A 24,342-nucleotide genomic window follows, 5' to 3' on the forward strand; every position below is an offset into this window, starting at 1 on the left:
TCGGGGCCATGCACCAGCGTTCTGTCAGCACCTCAGATGGAGTCGAACAACTTCAGCCCATAGGCCACGCCTCCACTGCTCTCCCAGGGATAAAAACATGTCCCTCCGGCCACCAATAGGAAGAAAACAATCAGGAAGCGGTGGGATGAGTAAGGAGATGAGCCCGCACCCAGAGCTCCGACGACCAGAAGATAAAACTAAGGGCGTAAGATGGCGCGCGGCCACGGCAGGCCGGAAACGCTCACCGCGCCTCCTTCTCTGGCCCCGCCCCCTTCGCAGTTGCCTGGCAACGCCTCAGTCAACGCTGGCGCCCGCGCCTCTCCTCTATACGGGCTTTGGGCAGAGAGGGGGGCGGGACTTCCGGAACGGCTCATCCTCCTCGGAAGTGACGTCACAGTGTCAACATGCAAGATGGCGGCGCATCACCGGCAGAACACGGCGGGGCGGCGGAAAGTGCAGGTGGGTGCGCGGCTGCGGGGAGCAGTGGGGCTTCGGGGCGGCGTGGATACGCGTGGGCCGCCCTCAGGGTGACGGCGGGGCACTGGAGGGGGGCGATGGTTGCTGGGGACGGGTCTCCGCGTTGCTCCGTGAAGGAGGTGGTGTTCGGCTCCGCGGCCCGACTGAGGGGTTGAAGAGAAGCGGTTTCCTCAGCTCGGGGGATGCAGAACTGAGCCACCCGGCCGGCTCCGGCCAGCCGTTCCAAAGGGAAGTCCGCAGACCGGTCAGGCTGTGGCAGTGAATGGTAAAAGTCAGGGAAATGGGTTTATTGTGATGTTTCGTTATCTTGTTCGGGATACTGCCGGCACTTTAAATGGTTTTCTGTCTTTCGGTATGGAAGAGGATTAATGTTTTATGCCTACCTTTAGTGGTAAGTGCAAGTTTCAGCTAACCGTTATATTAAAAAATATATATATATCGATTTGGCTTGAAATAGTCTCAGCATCCTTCCAAACAGAGGTGGGTGCTGTGTATTAAGGCATCTTTTGTGTTCTGTCACATAGGGGAAATGTTTTTAGCTTATAGTGGTTTTTTGTAGTTAATGTAAGCACTTGGTCAGTGCTGCATAAAGAGCCTCCGTGCCCTTCTGAAAAACCCACTGGCGTTTTCAAAAACACAAAGAATAAAATATTGCAGCATCATCTGTAGCATGTACAAGTTCTTGAAGATTGGCCTCCCAAGAAAGGGAATTTTGTAGCGGGCTATTTATTTGATGAATTGCTATCACTGTGTTACTTGATGCTTTTGCTTCTCCATATCCTGCTATACTGATCTGGGCTTCAGCCAGTGTACTCCAAGTCTAGATCAACAGAGAATAACTTTGGTTACATGATAAGCACATACAAAGTATTTTATTGTATTATTTCACTTACTTGGTTAAATACACATTTTGGTCAGGTATTCTCAGTGGCTCTTACATCCGTCAGCTGCTGGTAGAAAGTAAAAACCATTAACAGTTTATTCTGCTTCCCAATGGCAGAGCGTTTAATATGTTTCTGCTTCAAATAATAGAGATTTATCCTGAAATCCGATTGGAAAAATATCCATCAGGCATGGAGAAACCTGATTCTTTTAGAGGATATGAGAGCTGGTTAAGATTTATGCAAGTTTGAACTGTTGTTGTCTCTGATGCACCTGTTCTACTGGTCAGTAGAACCATTCAAAATAGCGTGGGATGCTTCTGGATATAATTGTATACTGCATAAGGGTTTAATCAGGATAGGTGTTTCAGACCTCAAAATAACGTGGATAAAGGTAAGAACTATAATTATTTAAATGTAAGGCACTCATTTGAAATGTGTTGGTGTCCCAACTGTAAGGTCCCCTTAACTGGGTGGGAATGGAGGTGCAGGGTTTGAGAGTAATAAACACCACTGTGTGATGAGAAGCAGTTGGCCGTGTGCTGTGGCTTTCTGATGTTGTACTGTGAATTAATTTGAGGTGAAGCCATTTTTCAGCAGGTGTCTTAAAGTAGTTTCCCTTCAGGAGAAGCTTATAAATGCTTTCCCAAACCTGCTGCTTGTCCAGAGCAATTGTAACCCTCTTCTCCAAATCCTTTGACAAAACTGGTGAACATCAATATGATTTGGACCAATATCTTGGTTATGAAATTTGAATCAATTTTAAGTGTTTTTATCTTAAAGATAAAGGCCTGTACAGAATAAGCAGACTTTGCACTGATTTTGTTGTATTGATTCACTAAAACATCTTGACAGCAACTGGAAAGCAGTGAAAGGGAAAACTTCTGTAGTTATAAATATTTCAGCTACTGATTTTATTTTTGAATGATAGAACTTAGTAAGAACAGGGTAGGTTTTGTATGCAGTATATTTTTTTAAAGATGTTATGTGTCATTTTCTATCTAATCCTTACCCAGTAAATTGATTCACTGTAAAAAAGATAAGATGAACTCCTTAACACATTACTGTTATTCTGGGCTTGGATCCTCTGATGAAAACTTAAATATCAGTATATTCTTAGTTTTAGAAGCTTAGGTTATTTTAAAGAGTACCATCTGCAGTGCCATGATGGTGAAGAAACGGCTTGTTGTTTTATCTTTTCCTTAGTGGTTACCTGCTTCATCTCTTATTTTTTAATGCAGCCAATGCATTCTAGGGTTCTTGAAAAATATCTTTTCCCAGTTGTCTATGACAGCAGGTGGCTGAGAATTTCCCTCTACTTAAAAAAAGGAATGTGTGCCTTCATGCCTTGTCTGTTCACTGTTTCCTCCAGAAGAATGCTGGCATTTTTGAAGGCAGATTCTACCTGTACATAAAGAAAATCTGTCTTAATGTGTGTATTGTAACTAGGGGAGCAAAACTTCTATCTGGCTGATAGAGTTGATGAAGGAAATGCATTACAGGTACTGTAAGAACTTGGACTTGTGTACTGAAATGTATCTGTTGATATTACCTGTGTCTCTGGTGCTTTTAGTCATTAAAATGGCTAGTCCTGATCCAATTAAGGTACTGAGTCCCATAAATTCTTTATAGTGAAGGTTCATCACTGTAATATTTCTGCAGTGTTTACTGCAGTGAAGTGTTGTTATTTGTTACAGGAGTTTATAAATGCTACAGCATAATAAACGTAAAAAGCCTTGGTCATTATCGGAGTATTTCATGCCACATCTTGCCCTGCCTGGACCATCAAATGGCAATATCACAGCAAGCTCAGTCATCTTTGTGTTTGATGCTGGCTTTGTGAATCAATCGATGCAGTGAACCAAGCAGCAATGTGCTCTCAGTTGCCTGGTTTGAAATGTCTGCCAGGTGGTGCAAGTCGTGGCTTCCTGATGACCTTCACAGTCCTGTCCAAATGCAGTGCCACCTCATCTGGACTGCGAAAAATGTCTGTGCTGTGGCTTAGAGGTGAATTTAATCACAGAAAAACCTCTTGTATCTATTATTTTGTGCATTTGTGTACACATACTTGAGTATGTACTTCATAATTATTGCACTGTTACCATATTTTCTAACAGTTGTTATTTCTATTTTGAGTATCACTCCAATCTAAAACCAAGTAATAATACTTCAGACCTTTCTCCTCAAAAATAAGGCAATGATGGAGAGTGACATGTGGATAACCTGCATTCTTGCTTTGTTTGCCCTAGTGATCTCTAGGCTTTACTGAATGTGACTGCTGTCCACCAGCCTTAAACAACTGTCAGATATTTTAAATCAAATTGCTGCTGTGTTTATTGCTCGATTTCAAGTTCCTTGTTTTGAGAAGCATTCTAGCCCCCTTTTGGCAGACTTTATTTTGTCCCTTTAAATTGCATATTAACATGTAATTAACTACTAACTATACCCACATCTTCCATTTGCTCTTAAGTCTATCAGAGACCTGTTAACTCTTTAAAAAGATACTTGCTCTCATTTACTCGCTTCTCTCAAAATATGAACAAGAGCTGTAAAGGAGCTTGTAAAGAGCTGAACAGCTTGCATTTGGTATTTTCATTGCTTTTATTCAAAAGTTGGAAAGCAATGTGACTTTGCCCATCTTTCTTGCTTTGTTTGTTAGACCTTGACTTTGATCGTAACGTTCTTTGAGTTAGGTAGGCTGCATGGGCATTTTAACAGCACAGATGTGGTGTGGTTGAGGCCAGATGAAGTGCTGCAGGGACATTTTGCCCTGTATGTACAGTCATATCAGAGAATCACAGAATGGCCTGGGATGAAAAGGACCACAATGCTCATCCAGTTTCAACTCCCTGCTGTGTGCAGGGTCACCAACCAGCAGACCAGGCTGCCCAGAGCCACATCCAGCCTGGCCTTGAATGCCTGCAGGGATGGGGCATCCACAGCCTCCTTGGGCAACCTGTTCCAGTGCCTCACCACCCTCTGAGTGAAAAACTTCCTCCTAATATCTAACCTAAACCTCCCCTGTCTCACTTTAAAACCATTCCCCTTTGTCCTATCACAGTCCACCCTTGTGAACAATCATTCCCCCTCCTGTTTATATGCTCCCTTCAAGTACTGGAAGGCCACAATGAGGTCTCCCCAGAGCCTTCTCTTCTCCAAGCTAAACAAGCCCAGTTCCCTCAACCTTTCCTCATAGGAGAGGTGCTCCAGCCCTCTGATCATCTTAGTGGCTGCCTCTGGACCCGCTCCAAGAGCTCCATGTGTTTTAACAGCAGTGTTATACATGGTTGGTCAGTGGAAAACATTTTCTTTATGCTGCTCTAAGGTTCTTATTGGCCTGAAAAATTAATTTCATTAAGTCCAAAACTACTCCTTGAAAGAGTTTTCAAAACACTGGCACTTACATATCCAAATGATTCCTGCTGTTGGCAGGCTGTATTCTGTCAAGCTTAATGTTTTACCCTGTTGTAATTGTTTTCCAGTGTCTGGAAAGGAGGATAGCTTTTGGTTCTCCCACATTGTCTCTGAATGGAGAGCTTTCTTCTTAACCATATGCAAACCACTGTGTAAATGGTTAGGAGGCTGCATGATGTGAAATGGTTGGGTGAGTGGGTTGGCTTGGAAGCATCTGTAGTCCTTTATAACCGTGCTTACTGCAGGAGGCATAGTGGAGAGCATTGTAAGACTTGTAGTTTGTCCCCTTAAATCTCCATTTAATGTTTTTGAGCAATACACACTGTGCTGTCAGGTACAGAAGGACTGAAACAAGAATTTCCCTAATTGGAAGAAGACTAAATATTTCTGCTTCTTATGTTAGAAAGGAGATGTGTGTTCTTTTTTAGTTTTTTTTTTTTTTTTTTTTAAGTATCAAAATACTGCCTTTCTCCAATTGTCATAATAGTATTAATAGTAATAGCTGGGATAGAATTTGAACCTGCAGTATTTTGTAATCCTTACTGGTGGCATCCTCTCCCTGCAAGGCTGAGAAACACTGTCATCACAGCTTTAGAAAACATGAAACCTGCTTAGAAAATGAGCCACAAATGCATCATGTTGTTTGGGATCATCCAGAATCTCTGCAAAGCGGGGAATTAAACTGAGGATTCTCCCAGTCTAAGCCTGATTTGTAAGGATTAAATAATCCCTTGGGCTCCTTGTGTAGCACTAACATCTTTGTAACTCTTCCCCGTTTTCAGGGGGAGGAAATTGGCTGAGGTTAGCGATGGTGACTTTCAAACTGGCAGACTCATTTAATGCTTTTAAAGCTCTTAGTATTTTCTACCTGAGAACCTCACTGGAATGAAATTAGCTGGTAGCATTTTGTGGCCGATTCAGTATCTTAATACCATAATCAGGTCTGTGTAAATGTATTTTAGGTCTCCTATGTGATTAGAGATGAGGTGGAGAAGTATAACCGAAATGGGGTAAATGCACTTCAGCTGGATCCAGCATTAAATAGACTCTTCACAGCAGGCCGAGACTCTATTATAAGGATATGGAGTGTCAATCAGCACAAGGTAAGCCAAGAGGATTTCTCAGTCTAAATCTGCTTTGTGTTTTTTCAGTTAGCACGCTACAGGTGTATACCAGATGTACCAGTTTTTAACAAGTGCCAATCATGGTAGAAAATTGTTTTTGGTAAATGTTCATATTGTAACAAGATGTATTGGAGTTTACAAACCCACATTTGGGCCAACGTCCTGAAGAACTAATTGCAACTGAGATAAATTCAATGTAGAATGTTGCAATTTTCAGTGATAAAGAAGTCATAAAAAAAGATTGCTTAGGTCTGTGTATGTTGTGTTAGTTACAAATGAACTTTTGGTGAACTCTTTTATATATTCTGGTATCTTGGGAAGATCTCTACTCCTTATCTCCCCTTTATTATTAAGATCAGTTGATCACATCCTGTTAGCTCCACTTTCTTTTTGATCTTCTAGCTAAGGAAAGCTTATTAAAGCATTATGCCAAACAACTCTGGCTCTTGGACTCTCCTCGGAGGAGTGGTGTTTCAGACACTTAATTGCCTTGGCCTTTTCTTGGGCTCTCTTCAGTAGTTCCATGTTTCTCTGGTATTGGAGGGTCCACTGGACACAGTGCAGAAGGATCACCTCCTTCTGCCTGCTGGTGATTCTTTGCATAAGGCAGCCCAGGATACCATTAGCCTTCTTTGCAGCAAGGTCACACTGCTAGGTCATGTTCAACGTGATGTCCAAGGGACCCCCGAGTCCTTTTCTGCCAAGCCGCTTTTCTCTTAGGGGTCACCAGCCTTGGCTCGCTCTGAACAAAAGGTGAGCATTATGAATTTGAGTAGATTACTGGAAACCAGGGCTTCTATGTGAAATATGCAGGAGATAACACTTCTGTCAGACTCTTTTCAGTGGCGAGCAATAATAGAACAAGGGGCAGCAGGCAGAATCTGGAACCTAGAAAGTTCCGTACTAACACAAGGAAGAAATTCTGTGCTGTCAGAGGGGCAGAGCACTGGAACAGCCTGTGCTGAAAGGTGGTGTGGTCTCCTCTGGACACGTTCAAGACTTCTCTGAATGTCTACTTGTGTGCCCTGCTTGTAGGGACCTGCTTTAGCAATGGGGTTGGACTCTGTGATCTCTTGAGGTCTGTGATTCTATAAGCTTCATGTCTGAGAGATCTTCGTATTGTGTTTTAGTTGTTCTGTTCCTCTCTGTAGCAGAAGTCTAATCCTATGAGTGCAGAAATAACTTTAGCTTGGCAAACACTGCCATTTTGGTTGTTTTTCTGTGATAGAAAACTAAACGTTTTGAGGTGAAATTCATCATGAAATGGGAATGAGTTTAAAATATATAGGGGGTTCCCTGAAAACTACTTTGTGATATTATATTTTGAAAGAACGGGAATAGTGACTTCAAGCAGCATCGTGTTAGTCAACTTTTGGTCCATTTGAAGATTGCAAATGTCACAACAGGATCTGATAGTTGCATTGTCTTTTCCTTTCACAAGGGGATTTTAAACTTTTTTTTTGTAATTTTCAGCAAGACCCTTATATTGCATCTATGGAACATCACACAGATTGGGTAAATGATATTGTACTCTGCTGCAATGGTAAAACATGTGAGTACTAAATTGTGTCTTCTGTAAGCATGTAAAATTTGTGTGGTGTTAATGTGCTAAAACACTGCGAGCACATTTAAATGAATCATACCTACACATTTTGTTTTCATTGAATCATTTGTTAAGAAGCTTAGAGGATTGTTCAGGCATTTTCTAAGGTAATATATAAGCTATTAAAGTTCACTCTATCCTTCCCCATTTAGTGATATCTGCTTCTTCAGATACTACTGTGAAAGTGTGGAACGCACATAAAGGATTTTGCATGTCAACACTAAGGACACATAAGGTGAAAGACATTATTTGGAACTACTGTATATTACAATTGACAACCTTTTAAATGTTGTAATGTAAACTTCAAGTGTGTAATATTGTTGAGTCACGTTGTTACACTTTGTTACAGGATTATGTGAAAGCCTTAGCATATGCAAAAGATAAAGAACTGGTAGCATCTGCCGGGCTGGACAGACAAATATTCCTCTGGGATGTAAATACTCTAACAGCACTGACTGCCTCAAACAACACTGTCACAAGTAGGTACCTGGGGATGGGAGACAAATACAGCATATTTTATTGAACTAGCATAATCTGTGAGATCATTTTAAGACTAAAGATACCCATTTCTGTGTGCAGATTAAAAAATGTGCAAGAATCCTTAAGTTTTTGAGGGTATGTACTTGGTCCACTTATTGTGTTGTATAATAGTTGCAGGTGTTGAACAGCCAACAGTCATGATACTCAGAATAAAGATACAGGTCTATTTGGACCTCTTCTCCTGAGATGTAATGAGCTGTTGTTCATCAGAAGTTCACAGAGCTTTAGCTTAAGAAGCTTTTTGCTCCTTAGCTAATGCAGAAAATGCACTGAGAAATATTCAGAGGGAGAATTTCTGTAATGTGTTTTGTGTTTATTTAGATGCTGCAACAAATGTAGTACAGCCCCTAGAGCAGAATTTGGTACATTCAATAGATGTATCTGTCAGAAGAATAAAGTTACTAGATAAACTTTGGTAAGAATTCCTGCCATTGTGGTGAAATAGAAGTAATGGTAGGGTACTGAAGAGATCTAACTTGGTAGTTAAATGTTAGAAGGCAAGGGGACACTGTCAGTAGGTTCTACGTCAGGTTTAATCCTTAATTTTATCATATTTTAAGGAGTACTCTGTCCCTTTAAAGATATTACAGTATTCTCTGTCCCCTTAAAGATATTACAGTATATTGAAATTCACTGTTTTTTCACCTAGAGGGCAATCCCAACCTCAGTTTCTTAGAATTGTCAGAACAGTGTTGGTCAAGTTTCTCTTCTGGAAAGTGTGACACCAACCTTGAAGTTGGGTAATATTTAATTGCTTGAGTGAGTGACACAAATTTGGGCCATCAGCATCCTGTTTTGTGGTGGCTCTTACATTTTGTGGAAGGAGATCTAGTTTGATCACAGTGTGCTTTGCTGCCTGTAGGTACTTCAGAAGTATACTGTTCAAAGTGAGTGGTCTCTTTCATTTTATACAGAGTGTTTGATCTGTGTATAGGATTTTCAATTCAGTTTTAGCCCTGTGCTGGCATGTTTGTGTGGCCTCCAGCAGAGCTGACTTCTAAATAGTTGTATGTGTTTTCTGTGGAAGTTTGCTATCACTCAAAGTGTTTTGTCACCAGATTTTGCTGATAACTTTAAGACATGTTGTGATTTGGTTGAACAGGGAATTTTTGAGGAAAGTCTTGCTCTTGGGAAGACTTGGTCTAGGGGGAAAAATTAGTTTCTTGAACGCTTCTACTGTGATACAGAACCCAAATGATTTGTTCTGAGCACAAAATGAAAAGGAAATAGAGGCATTACCTCTAAGATGACAGACATAAATTTGCTTTTCTGGTGTTAGAGCAGTAGTGCATGATAAGGGAGAGGGAAGAGAAGCAGGCAAAGTTGTTCTCTGTAAGTACAGTGCTCCCAACTAAAAATGCTTCTGGTGGGAAGAACATGTGTTGTGAATGAACTGGCTTTGCACAGTCCTTTCAAACAGCATTTCATTGGAGTGCAAGTGAAGGCTGTGGTCTAATTTGCTGTCTGATTACAGGGAAGCAATGTACACAAGCCAACATGAAAAGGAAGCCTGTTTTTAAAGATTGTCTCTCAGTCAGCATAGCTGTAGTTTAAATTGGATGAGGAGTTTTGCTTCTGAGTGACTGTCCCTTCTAGAAGAGGAAGGAGTTGAGCACTGCTTTTGTTACAGCATGAATTTTGTTTCTACAATTCTGTCCTACATTCCCAGTGTCCTCCTGCCTGCGTTAGCACTATGGAGAAAGTTTTAAAGCCTTTTATAGGTTATATGTTTGTTGGACAGTGTGCTAAACTCAAAGATTTTTATTACCACTTTTTAGCTTGCTTGGCTAGGAAAAATCTCTGCGCTTAAATCCAAGCACTTATTAGGAAATCACTTAGAAGTACCATTCTCTAAGCAGTTGAGAACCACAAGATTACCTTGCATTGAATCACTGTGGACACCAGGAGTGTAGTGACCATAAATGTGAGGTTTTATACAACACTGGATCACGAATCAGAAAGCATAGCAATATGCTGTCTGCAGTCTTGCTCCTTTTTTTAGCAGAGCCCCATATGTGGAGTAGGATGGCACTATTATAGATCAAAACCTACATTTGATTCTGTAGTGTTTTTTGTTTTGTTTTGTTTTTTTAGTGAATAAATAACTACGTTTTCAAGTGGCAACATTAAAATTGAAAGTGTTAATATTTTGCTTTTGAAACAGCTTCTTCCCTGAGTGGGAACAAAGATTCCATCTATAGCCTTGCAATGAATCAAATGGGAACAGTTATTGTATCGGGGTCCACTGAGAAGGTAAGCAAAAATCTAGTAAGGCTTATTCTGCTTCTCTTCAAATCTTAATGTAAAGAGACAATTTTACTGGTGTTCAGTTTTACATCTGTAGCAGCTTTTGTGTTTTAAGTAAGGGAAGTGAGGTTTTTTTGGGGTTGGTTTTGTTTTTTTGAGTGGAAGTTGGAATATCAGTCACCTATAGATAACGTATTAAAACCATGCATTGTGTAAACATCCATACATCAGAGATCATTTAATTTCATTAAAAGAGCTCTAATTTTGGGGGCATATTACTCAGCTGATCATACAAACTGAAGCATGTACCACTGGTGAAAAAGAAATGATACAGCAACTTCCAAGGCCCCCATGCGGTGGTCAGTAAAGTGAGCTAGTGAAACTTTGTGTTTGATGGTGTTTGTTATAGAGAAAGGTAAAACACCCAGGAGTTCCTTGTCTATATGAAAATGAAAGTAGAATATACCAGCCAGGTTCTCAGAATTCTTTTTCTTTCCACACGTTGTCTTGCTTCCAATCGCTTGCATTCATTAAGATCTTAAGAAGACAACAGAAAAAGCCAGAACAAATGCCATTACAATCAAGGGAAGAAAATCTGTCTGTTTATTAGAGATGCATAAGATGTAGTTGTGTATCCTGTTCTAACAAAACATGCTTTTGGTGATGGATGTGTACTTGTTGAGGGTAAGGGTCAGTTTATTCAGAAAGGCTTAATTATATGGAGAAAATGCATAAATGAAAGAATGTTAATGCAGTTATTCTGTGTCTGTTTGTGTAGGTTCTCAGGGTGTGGGATCCAAGAACTTGTGCAAAACTAATGAAACTCAAAGGGCACACAGACAACGTAAAAGCTTTGCTGTTGAACAGAGATGGTACCCAGGTATGTGCTTCTGTTTGAGGCCAGGCATTTTGCAGAACACGGAAATGTCATTAATGTCTTTTCAGCGCGATAACTGTTCTGTGTTGTCGATTACAGAAGATGTACCAACAAGAATTGTTTAGGTGCTGAGTGATTGAGGGGGTGGCTGGCAGCGAATGGTGTTCATGTATGGGAAACTGATGAATACAAGCTGTCTGGAAATAGTGACGAGAGTTGTTAACTGCCACTTCTCATTTAGCATCATCTTAGTGGAAAAAGAAGAATTATGAAAGGTTTTTATGAAATTACAATGATTGTTGCTCAGTGTCTTTCAGGCAGTTCTGATGGGACTATTCGTCTGTGGTCCCTTGGGCAGCAGAGATGTATAGCCACATATCGAGTCCATGATGAAGGTGTTTGGGCTCTGCAGGTCAATGAAGCATTCACTCATGTTTATTCAGGAGGAAGAGACAGGAAGATCTATTGTACAGATTTACGGAATCCTGATATTCGTGTGCTTATCTGTGAAGAAAAGGCACCAGTTCTTAAGGTAATTGATTTTGCTTCACAAAATCACAGAATGGTCAGAAGGTATCCCTGAGAATTATCTTGTCCAACCCTGTGTTCGGGTAGGACCATCTAGAGCCAGTTTCCCAGGACCAGTTTAAGATAGCATTTGAAATCTCCAAGGGGGGACGCTTTGTAACACCTGTTCTGGTGCTTGGTGACCCTCACAATCTAAAAAATATTAATAATATTAAAAAAAAAAAAGAAGTTGCTTCCTGATCTTCAGAGGGATCCTCTTGTTTTTCAGTTTGTGCCATCTGCTTCTTGTCCTGGCACTTATCCTGTCTAACAAAACAGTGGCTTGAGGTGTATGCTGACAAAAGACTGTATGCTGCACATTTTTACCTGACTAGCAACCTCCAATATTTTGGGTGTTTTTTTTGTCTTAAATTACATCTGCAACTTATTTGTCTGAAGAAATACCTGATTGCTATAAAAAATGTATAAATTCAGATGTTACTGAAATTGAGCATGTTTTAAATATGAAAGGTTGTTTTTACTGGGCTTTAGTACAGTTTTTAGAAAGCAAATCAGGAGTGCCAAGGCTTGAGATAAAAAATTAATTGCTTCTTAGAAATATATGCACAGAACTGTATTAGTAATATGTAACACTTAATGACATGGCAGTGGGACGTGTAGGTGTAAAAAGTGTGACTGAAACAGAAACCAGTATATAAGCCATATAAGTGTGTATATATATGTATATTGCTTATACACTTAAGCCAAGATGGTGGATTCACAAGGAAAGCTGTTATACAAGCTGTGCATACACAGAGCAAAGTTAAATTGAGTAACTGAAAGTATCTATAATTCTGTTATCTAGATGGAACTTGATAGATCAGCTGATCCTCCTCCAGCAATTTGGGTTGCAACAACTAAATCCTCTGTGAATAAATGGGTAAGTGAGAAATATTTTAGGCTCTGATTCAAATACATCATCATGGATTTGCAGGCTTGCTTTAGGATCTAATGGAGTGTTACTTGCAATTGGACTGAGTTGAGATGATCTATAACGTTTTTTCTTTGTTTGTTTAAATTATAAAATGTGAATACTCAAGTTGACCAAAATATACAAATCTTTGAATTACTTCCTTTATTATCTATGCTGCTTCTATTTATTAAATATCCAACACTGAGTGGTTAACATCTGAATAGCAGCACAAACTGGCACTTCTTAGTCAAGATAAAAGCAAAGTTTTTGAAATGATTGAATGTGTCCTTATTTTTTTTTGCTTCTTTAGACTTTGAAGGGAATTCATAATTTTAGAGCATCTGGGGACTATGATAATGATTGTACCAATCCTATACCACCCCTATGTACACAGCCTGACCAAGTTATAAAAGGTAAACAGCTGTTTTCCTGAGTGCTTGTGAAACGTTATCATTAGCAGAAATGGTAGATCTTTAAGACCAGCTCATGTTCTCAGCTGTCTGACACTTTGATTTCTGAAAAGTCCTTGGCTCTGTTTAAGGACTGTTCTGTAATAACTTTATGCATTGCTCTGCAGCAAATGAAAACATCGGTGCTATCACCACTGTTTACATCAAAAATCCAAAATACAGCATCGTGTGAGCATCTACAGAGAAAATTATCTCTGTGCTGGGCAAAACCATGATAAATAAAATCAAAGACAGCACGAGTATCATTTATGTAGTGTTAGTTGTGGTTGAATAGCATTTAAATATTGGTGCTTGCATAATAGAGTTAAACCAAAGAATAATCGCTCCTGTTGTGTTATGTGGTTTAATTTACTGTAAAGCTAGACAAACAGAGAAGTGTGGTGACCTTAATTCTTGTTTGTTTGGCAGGGGGTGCTAGTATCATTCAGTGCCACATTCTTAATGACAAGAGACACATATTAACCAAAGACACAAATAATAATGTGGCATACTGGGATGTCTTAAAAGTAAGTACATGATTTTAGATTAAACATCTACTGTTGTATCAGTAATTATTTTCTGGGGGGGGTTCTGAAATTTTTTTTTTTTTGTTATGGGAGTTTTTTCTGGTTGAAAAATAAGTCATTTTTCTGTCCTAAGACATAATGCAAAGATGACTTTTTTGAAAGAGGAGATGCCTTTCTGAAGCCTTTCTGCATCTTAAGAGCTTCTTTGCCCAATGTTAGGTTGGATAATAACATCTTCATTTGCTTTCAATTCAGTCCTTTAATAAAGCACACTCAGCTGTGTTACTGAGCTGCTGACTGAAGCGAGAAAGAAGGGAATGAGAATGAAGAACGTGGATTTGTACTAAAAATGTTTCAGAGGACTTGCAGAAAACTGAATGTTTTCTTTTGGCTTGCAGTGATATATACTGGAAAACAATATTAGGACCAAGGCAGGCGTTAATGTTAATTTGGTACCTTCATTCAGTTATTTTGAGCTTTTGTTATTAGGGTTTTCAGCAACTTTTCTTAGCTACAGCTGCATACATACTCACTGTAGAGATGGGTTACTCATCAAGTCAAAGTGTGTTGACTTGTGTTTAAGATTCACTTTTTCTTTCTTTTCCTTCTCTGCTGGCTTGATGCTTTACCTCAGGAAAAAAATGTGTTCTTCAATTTATGGACAAAAACTCGAAGTTTTAACTTGTGTGTTTCTGTACTAAATTGGTTGTGGAGAAATGATAATAATTTTGAGTGCATATGAAAATCAAGTATAAGTTTCTAAGAGTTGTGTTATGATGCAGTGTGCAAAATTGAAACATTCCTGTATCCTTTCTGCTGTACAGGCATGTAAAGTTGAAGACCTTGGGAAAGTAGATTTTGAAGAGGAAATTAAGAAGAGATTTAAAATGGTGTATGTGCCAAACTGGTTCTCAGTAGACTTGAAAACTGGGGTGAGCTACAAATCCTAAATCTCTTCTTCTGGTGTCATGTTTTGTATACTATTTCTTCACAACAATTATAATGTGTTCTAAGTTTTGAAGAACTTATCGTTTGTCTGATGAGTTTGACTTACATTGAAGCAAATCAATACATTGTACCTCCATTCTTAATAATCTATTATGACTTCTACACTATTGTGTCACTTTAAATTCACAATACAGTTAGGAATTAATTTTTTGCTTTGTATTCCCAGCTGTTCCTTCAGTAAATTTGTTGGGTTGTTTAGTACAACACAACTATTGCATTCTTGCTCTCATGGTCTTTTTCCAACAGATGCTGACAATTACTTTGGATGAAAGTGACTGCTTTGCAGCTTGGGTTTCAGCAAAAGATGCTGGGTTCAGCAGTCCAGATGGTTCCGATCCAAAATGTATGTTTTTACCACTAGTTGTCCTTCTCTGAAACATAAAAGCAGAACCAGTTCCAGTGTTTACATTACAAAACGTTTGTTGGACAAATCAGTTGTTGATTGGGTTTTAGAGAGAATTTCTTGAGACTAAATTTTGTAAAGAGTTCTCCAAAGAAAAAATGTTTTTTTTTTTTCTGAAATATTCAAGTAGTTTTTTCTTCTTGGCTCGGTGCAGTGGAAATGCTAAGTTATGGGCTGAAAAAGTGACTGAGCACCTGGTGAGAAACAGGGCCAACCAAGGGGAGGTCAGGTGCAAGCAGTGGGCCTGACTGACTGGAAGGGTTGGAGCCAGGATCCACCCCTTCCCACACTTCATTTAAGGGTAAACAGTGGAGGTGAGGGCATCTCTTGCCAGAGATCCCTGCTTACCTGAGGCCCTCCAAAGGCAAGCAGCTTTTTTCCTTCATTTCTGCATCTGTGGCTGCTGTATTTGGGCTTGTTCTCATTTGCTGTAGCCAAAGATTTTGCCACCCTGCTATTATACCACTTGGTTTTCGACATCCAGGAAGCAAAAGGGAAAAAGTGATATTCCTAATTGTAGAGCTACTATTAAAACTAGAGAATGTTGAATTAAGTCAGTGAACCAGCAGTAATGATTCTGAGACTTGAGTCTTTCTGAAAGAAAAATCTAAAAGATTTGGCCTGCAGTTTTGAGTTTGTGATAAGCAGATGTCTGTGCCAATGATTAGTTTGCTTTGGGAACTTTGGGGAGAATTTTCATCTGTGGATCAAATGTAGGATGTTATGTCAATGCTTTTGATGTAACTGAAGTTCTTGCTGTGTCTTGACAGTGAACCTTGGAGGGCTTCTATTGCAAGCACTTCTGGAGTACTGGCCTAGAACACACATCAATCCAATGGATGAAGAAGAAAATGAAATAAATCATAGTAGGTGTTTTAATATTTTTCTTCCTTTGAGATTTGTTCTTATATTTTTATGTTTTTGTTTCTTTAACAATTGCAGCACTTAGCAGACTTCTCTGGATAAACTTGCTGATTATCATACTTCTTTGTATTGACTGCCCACAGCTTTGGAGTCAGTATAGAAGTGTAATTCTCAAGCTTTTGTAGTGTTGCCATATTCATGCCACGCTGCTTATTTCTGTGAGTTGTCATGGATTAGTGAAATGTTCAGAACATTCACTGCAGAATCAGAGCCTCCATTTTTCCTTCTCAAAAGTAACAATTCAAAGAAAGAGATGAGAACTGCTTCTTATTGTTACTGTCAGTTGTTAACAGAGCTGCCGTGAGGAAATCTCTCAAACTATAGGACTTCTCTCCTGCTCTACCTTAGCATTATATTCATTCCTTCTCTAATAAATAATAGATTTTTCTTTCTTGGGCTCTTTGTTTAATGTGATTTTACTTTTGGAAGATGTGAGTCTAAATACTTACAACTTATGTTTCAAGGTACTGGAATGACAAAATGAATTTTCTTGAAAAATTGCATAATTAATGCTGAATTTTTTTTTAATTTTGCGTGGATGTAGAATCATTTCTTCAAGTGTTTGAAGACCAGACTACTAACTGTGCAAAAATAAATGAATGTAGAATGCAGTAACTTAAAGAAGTGTGAGTTTGAGCTTTACTAGTACTGTATCTTGACATTTGGCAAATCCACATAGAAAAACAAAGCTAGTATCTTTCTGAGTTCTGAAAACACAGAGGAGAATCCCTTTACTCACAAGTTTCCTTCTGATAGACTTGCTATGTGTTGGAAATGGGGATTTGGTTTCTCTTACAGAGCTGATGATTTTGTTTCATTTATGAAATTGATTAACTGTAGATGGAGAAGATATTTTTTCTGTCTGTGTACACCCAGTTTTAAGGCATAGTGCAGTCTTATTGGTGTGTGTATTTTTTTTCCAGCAGTGAATGGTGAGCAGGAAAACAGAGTCCAGAAAGGAAATGGATATTTTCAAGTACCACCACATACACCAGTTATATTCGGTGAGGCTGGAGGACGCACTTTGTTCAGGTATAGAATCTCAAAAGCATGCACTAAGTGGCCAAACACTTCCTGCCTTATCAACATGCAGTCACCTGTGTTTGTTGTGTGCTATGCATTGAAGATGTACCCTCGGCAGACAAACTAAGCAGTTAGTAATACTGTTTTCAGTGTTCAAGCTGACATCTTTGTTGGATGCCAACAAGGTGTGGGGTCTTACGGTGTTGAGAGTTACGATAGCTTTTAGTTCTGTGTTGCAGCTGTGAGGTATTTTTTGGTGCCCTCTGCCTGCAAACAGGTAAACTGAACTTTGTTTTACAAGGAAACTGCAATGTTTCAGATTCTTGTAGGACTTTGTTACGGATCTCTTACATTCGTCTCTGAGCATTACTGATTTGGACAGAGTGGCTCCTGCTCACCAGAGAGTTAATGCTTATTAACAGTGAATTTTAGAGCTGGGAGGTGGTCCTTTTGGGTTTATTGTTTTTTTCCTTCACAAGCTGCATAGGTTCCAAAACCATGTAACTTTCAGTATGTGAATGGATCAGCAAAATAGGGTTACATTTTTCAGCTTTGAAAACTGGATTTTTCTTTCCAGTATTAGTGTATGTACATCTTGGCTGAAGCTTAATATTGCATTCATTCTGTATGGTGGATTCAGGTGTTATACAGCTTGTTCTCAAGAGAACATTAAAATGACACCATTGGAGGAAACAAGCTTTGCATGTTGCACCTAAGAGTTGAATTGCAGAGATCTCTGGGGAAATACTTGATAATTATTTATGAAAATGAGGTGTGCTTTGCTATGAAGGAATTAACATAAATGTTTGGGTTTGTTTCATTGCTGTATGTGTGCATTCCTTAAAATTATTTTTATTCTTTCAATTCAGTGAGAGTTTAGCAGATATTTTACATGCAGAGCTCTGTTTTCCCAAGCAGAAAAGAACTTTTGTCAGCTGCCTTTCCCCCTTCAGGTTTTGAGCTTACAACACAAAAAACGCATGCAGTCCATGAGCAAAGTAGTTCCATGGTTTGTGCTGCAGCCTGTAGTTCTCCTTATTTTTGCCTTAGAGATCCTTCTTGCATGTAGTTACACTCATTTTCCTTTGTAGGAAATACCTGACCACTTCCTCAGTAAGCTTGATCCTGTGAAAGGCTAGCTAACCAGCTTCAAGCTTCAAGCACGTTAAAAGGGCACATCCTCTCCTGAGTGCTTTTTAATGTGTGTTATGATTGGTTTCTGTACACTGAACGTTTCCATTCATAGAGCTGACTTCTCTGCAGGTTATTGTGTCGGGATTCAGGTGGTGAAACGGAGTCCATGCTTCTGAATGAGACTGTGCCACAATGGGTGATTGACATCACTGTGGATGTAAGTTTCCCACGTGTAGACTTCAGGTTTTGTTTGTTGAAGGTCAACTACAAAATCTTTAACTGAGCTCAATCTGAATAACACGTTCAATTTTTCTGCCTCTCACGTACTGTATTTTAAAATAAGTGTTCTCAAGGGCTGTACTCAACACCCATGAATAAGCATGATTTTTTTTGAAGTGTCCAGTTAAGGTTTTTTGTGCATTGAAGGCTTAGAAAAGGATTTCAAATCGCTGTAACAGGAGTCCTTTTCAAGTGTAGAGCTCAGGTGTAGAGAGTAACCTTTACATCACTGCTGTATTTTCATATTGTCTGATTTGCTCTGAAGCAAACAGTAATTACATTCAGAAGGTAGGTGCAATATGTGCATCACTGAAACTGGAGCACATTAGAAGTGTCACTAATTTGGAAGCTGTCTGTGGTAGTTGCTTATTAAGAACCTCTTGGTTATTGGTAATCAGGAACTGACTATACTTTGCTTACCAGATGGTGGCAATGGGAGCTGATAATAGTTCATTCTAAATTTAACATTTTCCAAATTTATTTCCTTCCAGAAAAATATGCCCAAATTCAATAAGATTCCCTTCTACCTCCAACCTCATTCGTCTTCAGGGGCAAAAACTCTAAAAAAGTAAGTAATAGTGCATATTTGAGTCTCAACATTGCATAAAGGGAATTGTAAGCTCGAAAATAACATATTGCTGGAGAGAATCATACTGTGCTTGATTTACTTGTGGAACACAGTTTGCAGTCATTGCAGCAGCAATGTTCTAAAGTATTCAGTTCTATCAGAATCTTTGGAAGAAAGTAAAGTTTCTTTCAACTGACAGTTTCTTAAGTTAATGCTAAGAAATCTCTGAAAAACCAAATAGTGAAATTTGATTTGGTGTTGTTTTGTTTATAGTGTTCCATTAGAGCACAGAGGAACTTACAAATTGTCCTACTGTCCAGAACTACAATTTTACGTTCTTTTCCTCTTTCTAACAGTGATCAATAATAGTTTTTAGAAGGAAAAGGTACAGAACCTGGCAGGGAACATGGTTTGCCCATCACATGTGGGCTGCATACATTGGAAATCAGTGCAGGTTCTCAAATGTCTAGTCAGTAAGGTGGGCAAGACACCTACAATTTATTTGCAGTAATTCCAAGTGTTTTTTCAATAAGTGTCTGGTTCCTTTGCTGAGTTCTTCACATCAGAGACAATTTGTGAAAGAAAAGCTCCACAGACTTTGTGTGCGTTGTGGAAGAACTGCCATTGATTTGTTCAGAATTCCCTTTTTGTAATGTAGGAAGAACAGCATATTCTTGTTCCATATCCTCTGTCCTTCTTACTAATTCCTTTTCTTTGGAAAGAATAAGGTTTGATTTTTAACCTAATGAGGTTTGATTTCTTGAATTCAGTCTGTCAGATATCTTGCTGCTTTTCTGAGATCCTTCGTGCCACTCTTTGGATTGACAGCTGTTGTGTCACAGTATTTTGTTTGGATGATCCTGTTCATCTTTCTATATTATGATAGGTGCAAAATTTAATGGTTTGCTTAGCTTGCTATAGATAGAGTATGATGGAAATAAGAAATAGTTCCCTCAAGTTATGTCTTGCCAATCTTTATTTACCTTCTGTAGAGACCGGCTGTCAGCAAGTGATATGCTTCAGGTGAGAAAAGTGATGGAGCATGTGTATGAGAAGATCATAAACTTGGATAATGAGTCTCAGACAACTAGTTCTTCCAATAATGAGAAAGCAGGAGAACAAGAAAAAGAGGAGGACATCGCTGTGCTCGCAGAGGAGAAAATTGAACTTCTTTGCCAGGACCAGGTAAGGCACTCAGGAATTTTTAGCTCATGAATAAAACCAGCTTCTAACAGTCAAGCAGTTGTGAATTTCTGAGTACTGAGATGGAAATATACCACAGATTATCTGCTGCATTTAAAAGTAAGAACAAACCATCTTATCGTGTTAACTGACAGTTCAGGCAGTAGTGGACGGCTGGGCCAGAGAATTCATGAAGCATGCCTACTTCATTCAGTTCTGACCACCAGCCTTTATAGAATCATGCAATAGCTTCACACGTATGCACAGCTGAGCTCTCCCATATTGCTCTTAGTCATTTTCTTCAAAGGAGGGAGAGGAGAAAATATGATGGAAAATGGCTCAAGAGTTGAGATTAGGACAAGGAGGTCACTGAATAATTACCATCACAAGCAAAACAGACTCAGCGTTAGGGAGATTAATGTGATTCATTGCCTGTTATAACTCAAGCAGGGAAAAACTGGAAAAAAAATAAATAAGTAAAGTTTGGCAGAGTTCTTGATGTGAGCTCTAAAAATCATCCATTTCCAAATTTTAATCAGGAACTTGTTCCTGACATCTGCTTGCATGAAGGTTAAATATTGAGGAAGTGGTTGTTAATGAAATTATACAGTGAGGGGGCGAAGACCTCTCTATAACACAAGAGTTTGGCTTGCTAGATGACAGATCTGAGCCTTTGCATGGTTGATCTTTGATGCCAGTTCACTCATAGGAGTATATTGCCCAACCACAGTGTTACATCCTTGAATATTCTGACAATACAGCAGACTTATGCAGTAAATGACGTTCTTGCTATTCAGGTTTTGGATCCGAATATGGACCTTCGGACTGTAAAGCACTTCATCTGGAAGAGTGGTGGTGATCTGACGCTTCATTATCGCCAGAAATCAACGTGAAGGGGAGCGGTGGACTTACATGGTTACTCATTGACTTGACCATAACGTACTGGTTCCAAGAGTAGTGCTATAGAAGCCCACTGAACCCCTAAGGTAGATGAGACTTCTAATGACTCAGTATGGATGGAAAGTATGCATTTAATTGAAGTGACTAATAGATCTGTAATATAGAGGAAAAAAAACCTGTATGATTTAAACTAAAATCTGTCCTAGTCTCAGTCACTGAGATGGGAGGTCCCTGAGTGGTTGACATTGTGTGAGGTGTACAGGGAATGGATGATAATCCAGTGCAGACTTTTGCTTCCTCCTTTTTTGCTGTATTTTTTTTTTTCCAGAACTTTATATTGTCATCTGCTCACGCTTGATATGAAACCATTTCCATCATAGTAATGAGTAGTGGTATGTACAACATAATTCAGAACTGCACGGGCAGTATTTTTATTACATTCCATTCATAAAGTACCTACAGTGGTCTCTCGGGTTACTGAACCATTTCTGTCCCTTAAAGGCATTTAGTAAATAGGTAATGCATACTTCAACGAACTGGCCTGCTTAATTGCTGATGGAGGATTAACATCAGACTTGTTCTAATACTGTGACTTGAACGTTGCTTTGGAGAGTTGTTGTCTGCAAAACAAGAACACTAGGTAAATATTGTAGCAGGGTCAGTCCAACGATGCTGTGCATCACAATAGGGTGAACATGCTTTGCTGCAACCTGATGAATTCTTTTTTAATCTATGTAACCAGTTCTGGCCATTTGTGCTCTAAGGACACCGCAGTCTAATTTTTGGTAACTCTGCTCTATGTGACACTTTGTTAAAACTTCAGACCGTTCTGAATATAACTTCCAGTGTTTCACCTCGAACTCCAGACAATTCACAGCACATTTTCATACTCATGATGTAAAAATACTTACTTTTTTTTTTTTTCTTCCAAAGTTTTATATGCAGTTGTTCTTTTGTCGTAGATGCAGATCTTCTTTTCACTGTTATTTCTAAACAAAGAAAAACCTGTGACTGTTGCAGACTCATAGTAGTCTTTTATAGTTTAACTTATTGAAGGGGGGAGGGGGGAACGGTGCTTCAGCTTTTGTTGAGAAAATGTGGGATTGTCCCAGGAAAACCATTTGTATCCAGAATAAATTAAAATCCTCGTAAAGAAATGATGTGAAGATGACTTGTCTGAAGCAGAAGCACAAGTGCCTTCAGAGGGCAGTACGTTAATTGAGTTTCTTTGGGAGACACGTGCTCTTGCCCTTCCTGGGTCTTGCTATCAAGATTTAGGTTGAGGCCTAAAGGAAGTCCCAATAGGTTGTGTTACTGGGATTGTATTGGTCAACAAAGTGTGAAATATTTTTCATTGTATTTTATTTGAAAAAATGAAATCATTGCCTTCTGCTCTATTAACCTAACTCAACAAACTCATTGCTTGAATAAAAAACGTGGCTCAGAACTAAGCTAGCATGTCTTTTACTCATCTTTTGGAAGGGTTGCTTTCAGTTTTTAGAGCCCATTTCTGTGTATGCTCACTTTAATGCGGTTGTGCTATCTGCACATTTTCAGTAGTATTTGTGAATTAATGCTTAAAACACAACTGTAATTTTTATTGATAAATTGTCCTGACTTGTATTAACTAATAGCCAGGGTTTGTGCTTTGTTTCAGTGGGCTTTTTTCTGGTCATCTTGCTGACCCATTGTCTACACTGTACATTCTCCCAGTAATTTTGTTAGAAATAACCCAATGCTGTAATTTTTCCTCTTTCCTTTTTTTTCCAAAACATCCTAAAACTGCAATTTCAGGGAAGAGTGACAGAGGAGTCTGCAATGCCAGAAGGATAAATGATGTTTCACAATTGTATAGAATAAAAGGCTTCAGTTAAAAGTCTGAAACTGTTTTGTGTATTGGATCACTTGTGTGAGGTTGTAACTTGTACCATTGCCACTTAGTGGCTGAACTGCAAAAGAGTTTGAGTACTTTGAAGCCTCAAGGAATGGAATGGCTGAGGTAACCACAGTGCTTTCATCAACTCCTTCCAAGGTGATCTTGTAATGTGGGTGAATATGAGAATGTAGCAGGCCTTCAAATGCGAACTTGGAGATGCTGTTGAGATGAAGAATGTGCACAATTAATGCTGCTTTTGCAGGCAGTGCTTATTTTCATGCTGTGAGAATACTGTGTGCTAGCAGCAGTGTAGAACATAGGTAGAGGTAGCTCAAGTGAGTTTTCTGGATGTAGAAACATTAGTGCTCTAAGTGGCAAATGGAAAAACACCATTGTGTTTTCTGATGCTGAAAGTGCAGAAATGAAATGCTCAATATTTCCTGTGGGTGCTATCAGTTGTGATGCTCTGAGAGGAGAGAGCAGTAAGGTAGAGGCTAAATGTATTTCCAGAGTTCTCAGAGGGAACAGCAGATAGGAGGAATCTCTTTTGGTCATCTTTTAATTTTCATCTTGTTTTTTGGAACTGCTTCCTGGAAGTCCTGAAGGAAAGAACATAAAATGCACCACCCAGCTTTTTCAAAGTCAGCTTGAGACACATCCCAATGGTGCATTACAAACAGAGCAAGAGATCGAGATGGTCAGAATCATAGGAAAGGCCATTGAGTTGTAGAGCTTCTTGAATTCCATGCTCAGATTGGAAAGGCTTTGTAAATAAAGTTTTGAGAGACAGAGCCTGTTATGAGAAAAAAGATTCACTGGGGCAAGTGATGTTTTCCCTTCAGTCAGGGTAGTGCTGAAACCAGCAGTCGTAGGCAGTAGTTATAGTTGAAATGTATCATTTTAGGACAACTACTTGAAGGATTTAGTGTGAAATTCAGAAAGACTAAAAGTTATAAAAAAAAAAAACCTACTAAAAAATGAAGTCAAAGCCTTAAATTCTAACTCACGGCCAGAAGAGGTGGTGGGGGAAAAAATGTGATTTGGGATTTATGAGTTCAGTTGTTTATATTCTGTAGGAGAGGAGTGACCAGGCTAATTGCCCTGACCTTCAGCCAAGGCAAATTAGTGCTTCTCTGAAGGGAAAAGGATGTTTGAATGGTGGTGGCCAGGAATAACAGGTTAGTACCATTAATTAAATGAAATTAGCAACTTGCAGCTGCTCTCACTTGAAAACAGTGGAAGGCAGAGGATGTGAAGTTCCTGCAGTAATCCCTGGTACCAGCTGAGATGAAATTCAGAACCCTGCAGTAGCTGAAGCACCCAACTCAAACCCACCAATGCCTGCTTGGACGTTATGATCCCTACTCCTATACTGTAGGTAGATTCAAGCATCTTGAGACTTAATCTCCAACCTGGCAGGGGATCA

At 39.2% G+C, this 24,342-nt stretch overlaps 1 protein-coding gene across 1 annotated transcript; it reads left to right on the forward strand.

Annotated features, from left to right (window-relative positions):
* Positions 1 to 300: 300 nt before the first annotated feature.
* On the forward strand, positions 301 to 22,065 carry WDR48 (WD repeat domain 48). Its single transcript, XM_042889038.1, has 19 exons — positions 301 to 459; positions 5,735 to 5,875; positions 7,370 to 7,448; positions 7,652 to 7,734; positions 7,849 to 7,978; positions 10,204 to 10,292; positions 11,065 to 11,166; positions 11,471 to 11,695; positions 12,536 to 12,610; positions 12,954 to 13,056; positions 13,522 to 13,619; positions 14,444 to 14,551; positions 14,874 to 14,970; positions 15,801 to 15,896; positions 16,878 to 16,986; positions 18,241 to 18,328; positions 18,882 to 18,958; positions 19,951 to 20,143; positions 20,938 to 22,065. Exons 1-19 carry the CDS (start codon positions 412 to 414, stop codon positions 21,031 to 21,033), a joined length of 2,037 nt encoding a protein of 678 aa, XP_042744972.1. The 5' UTR covers positions 301 to 411; the 3' UTR covers positions 21,034 to 22,065.
* The last annotated feature ends 2,277 nt before the right edge of the window (positions 22,066 to 24,342 follow it).

This window comes from Lagopus leucura, unplaced genomic scaffold (genome assembly GCF_019238085.1).
Source record: "Lagopus leucura isolate 7727_CA_CO unplaced genomic scaffold, USGS_WTPT01 Super-Scaffold_100157, whole genome shotgun sequence".
NCBI lineage: Eukaryota > Metazoa > Chordata > Aves > Galliformes > Phasianidae > Lagopus > Lagopus leucura.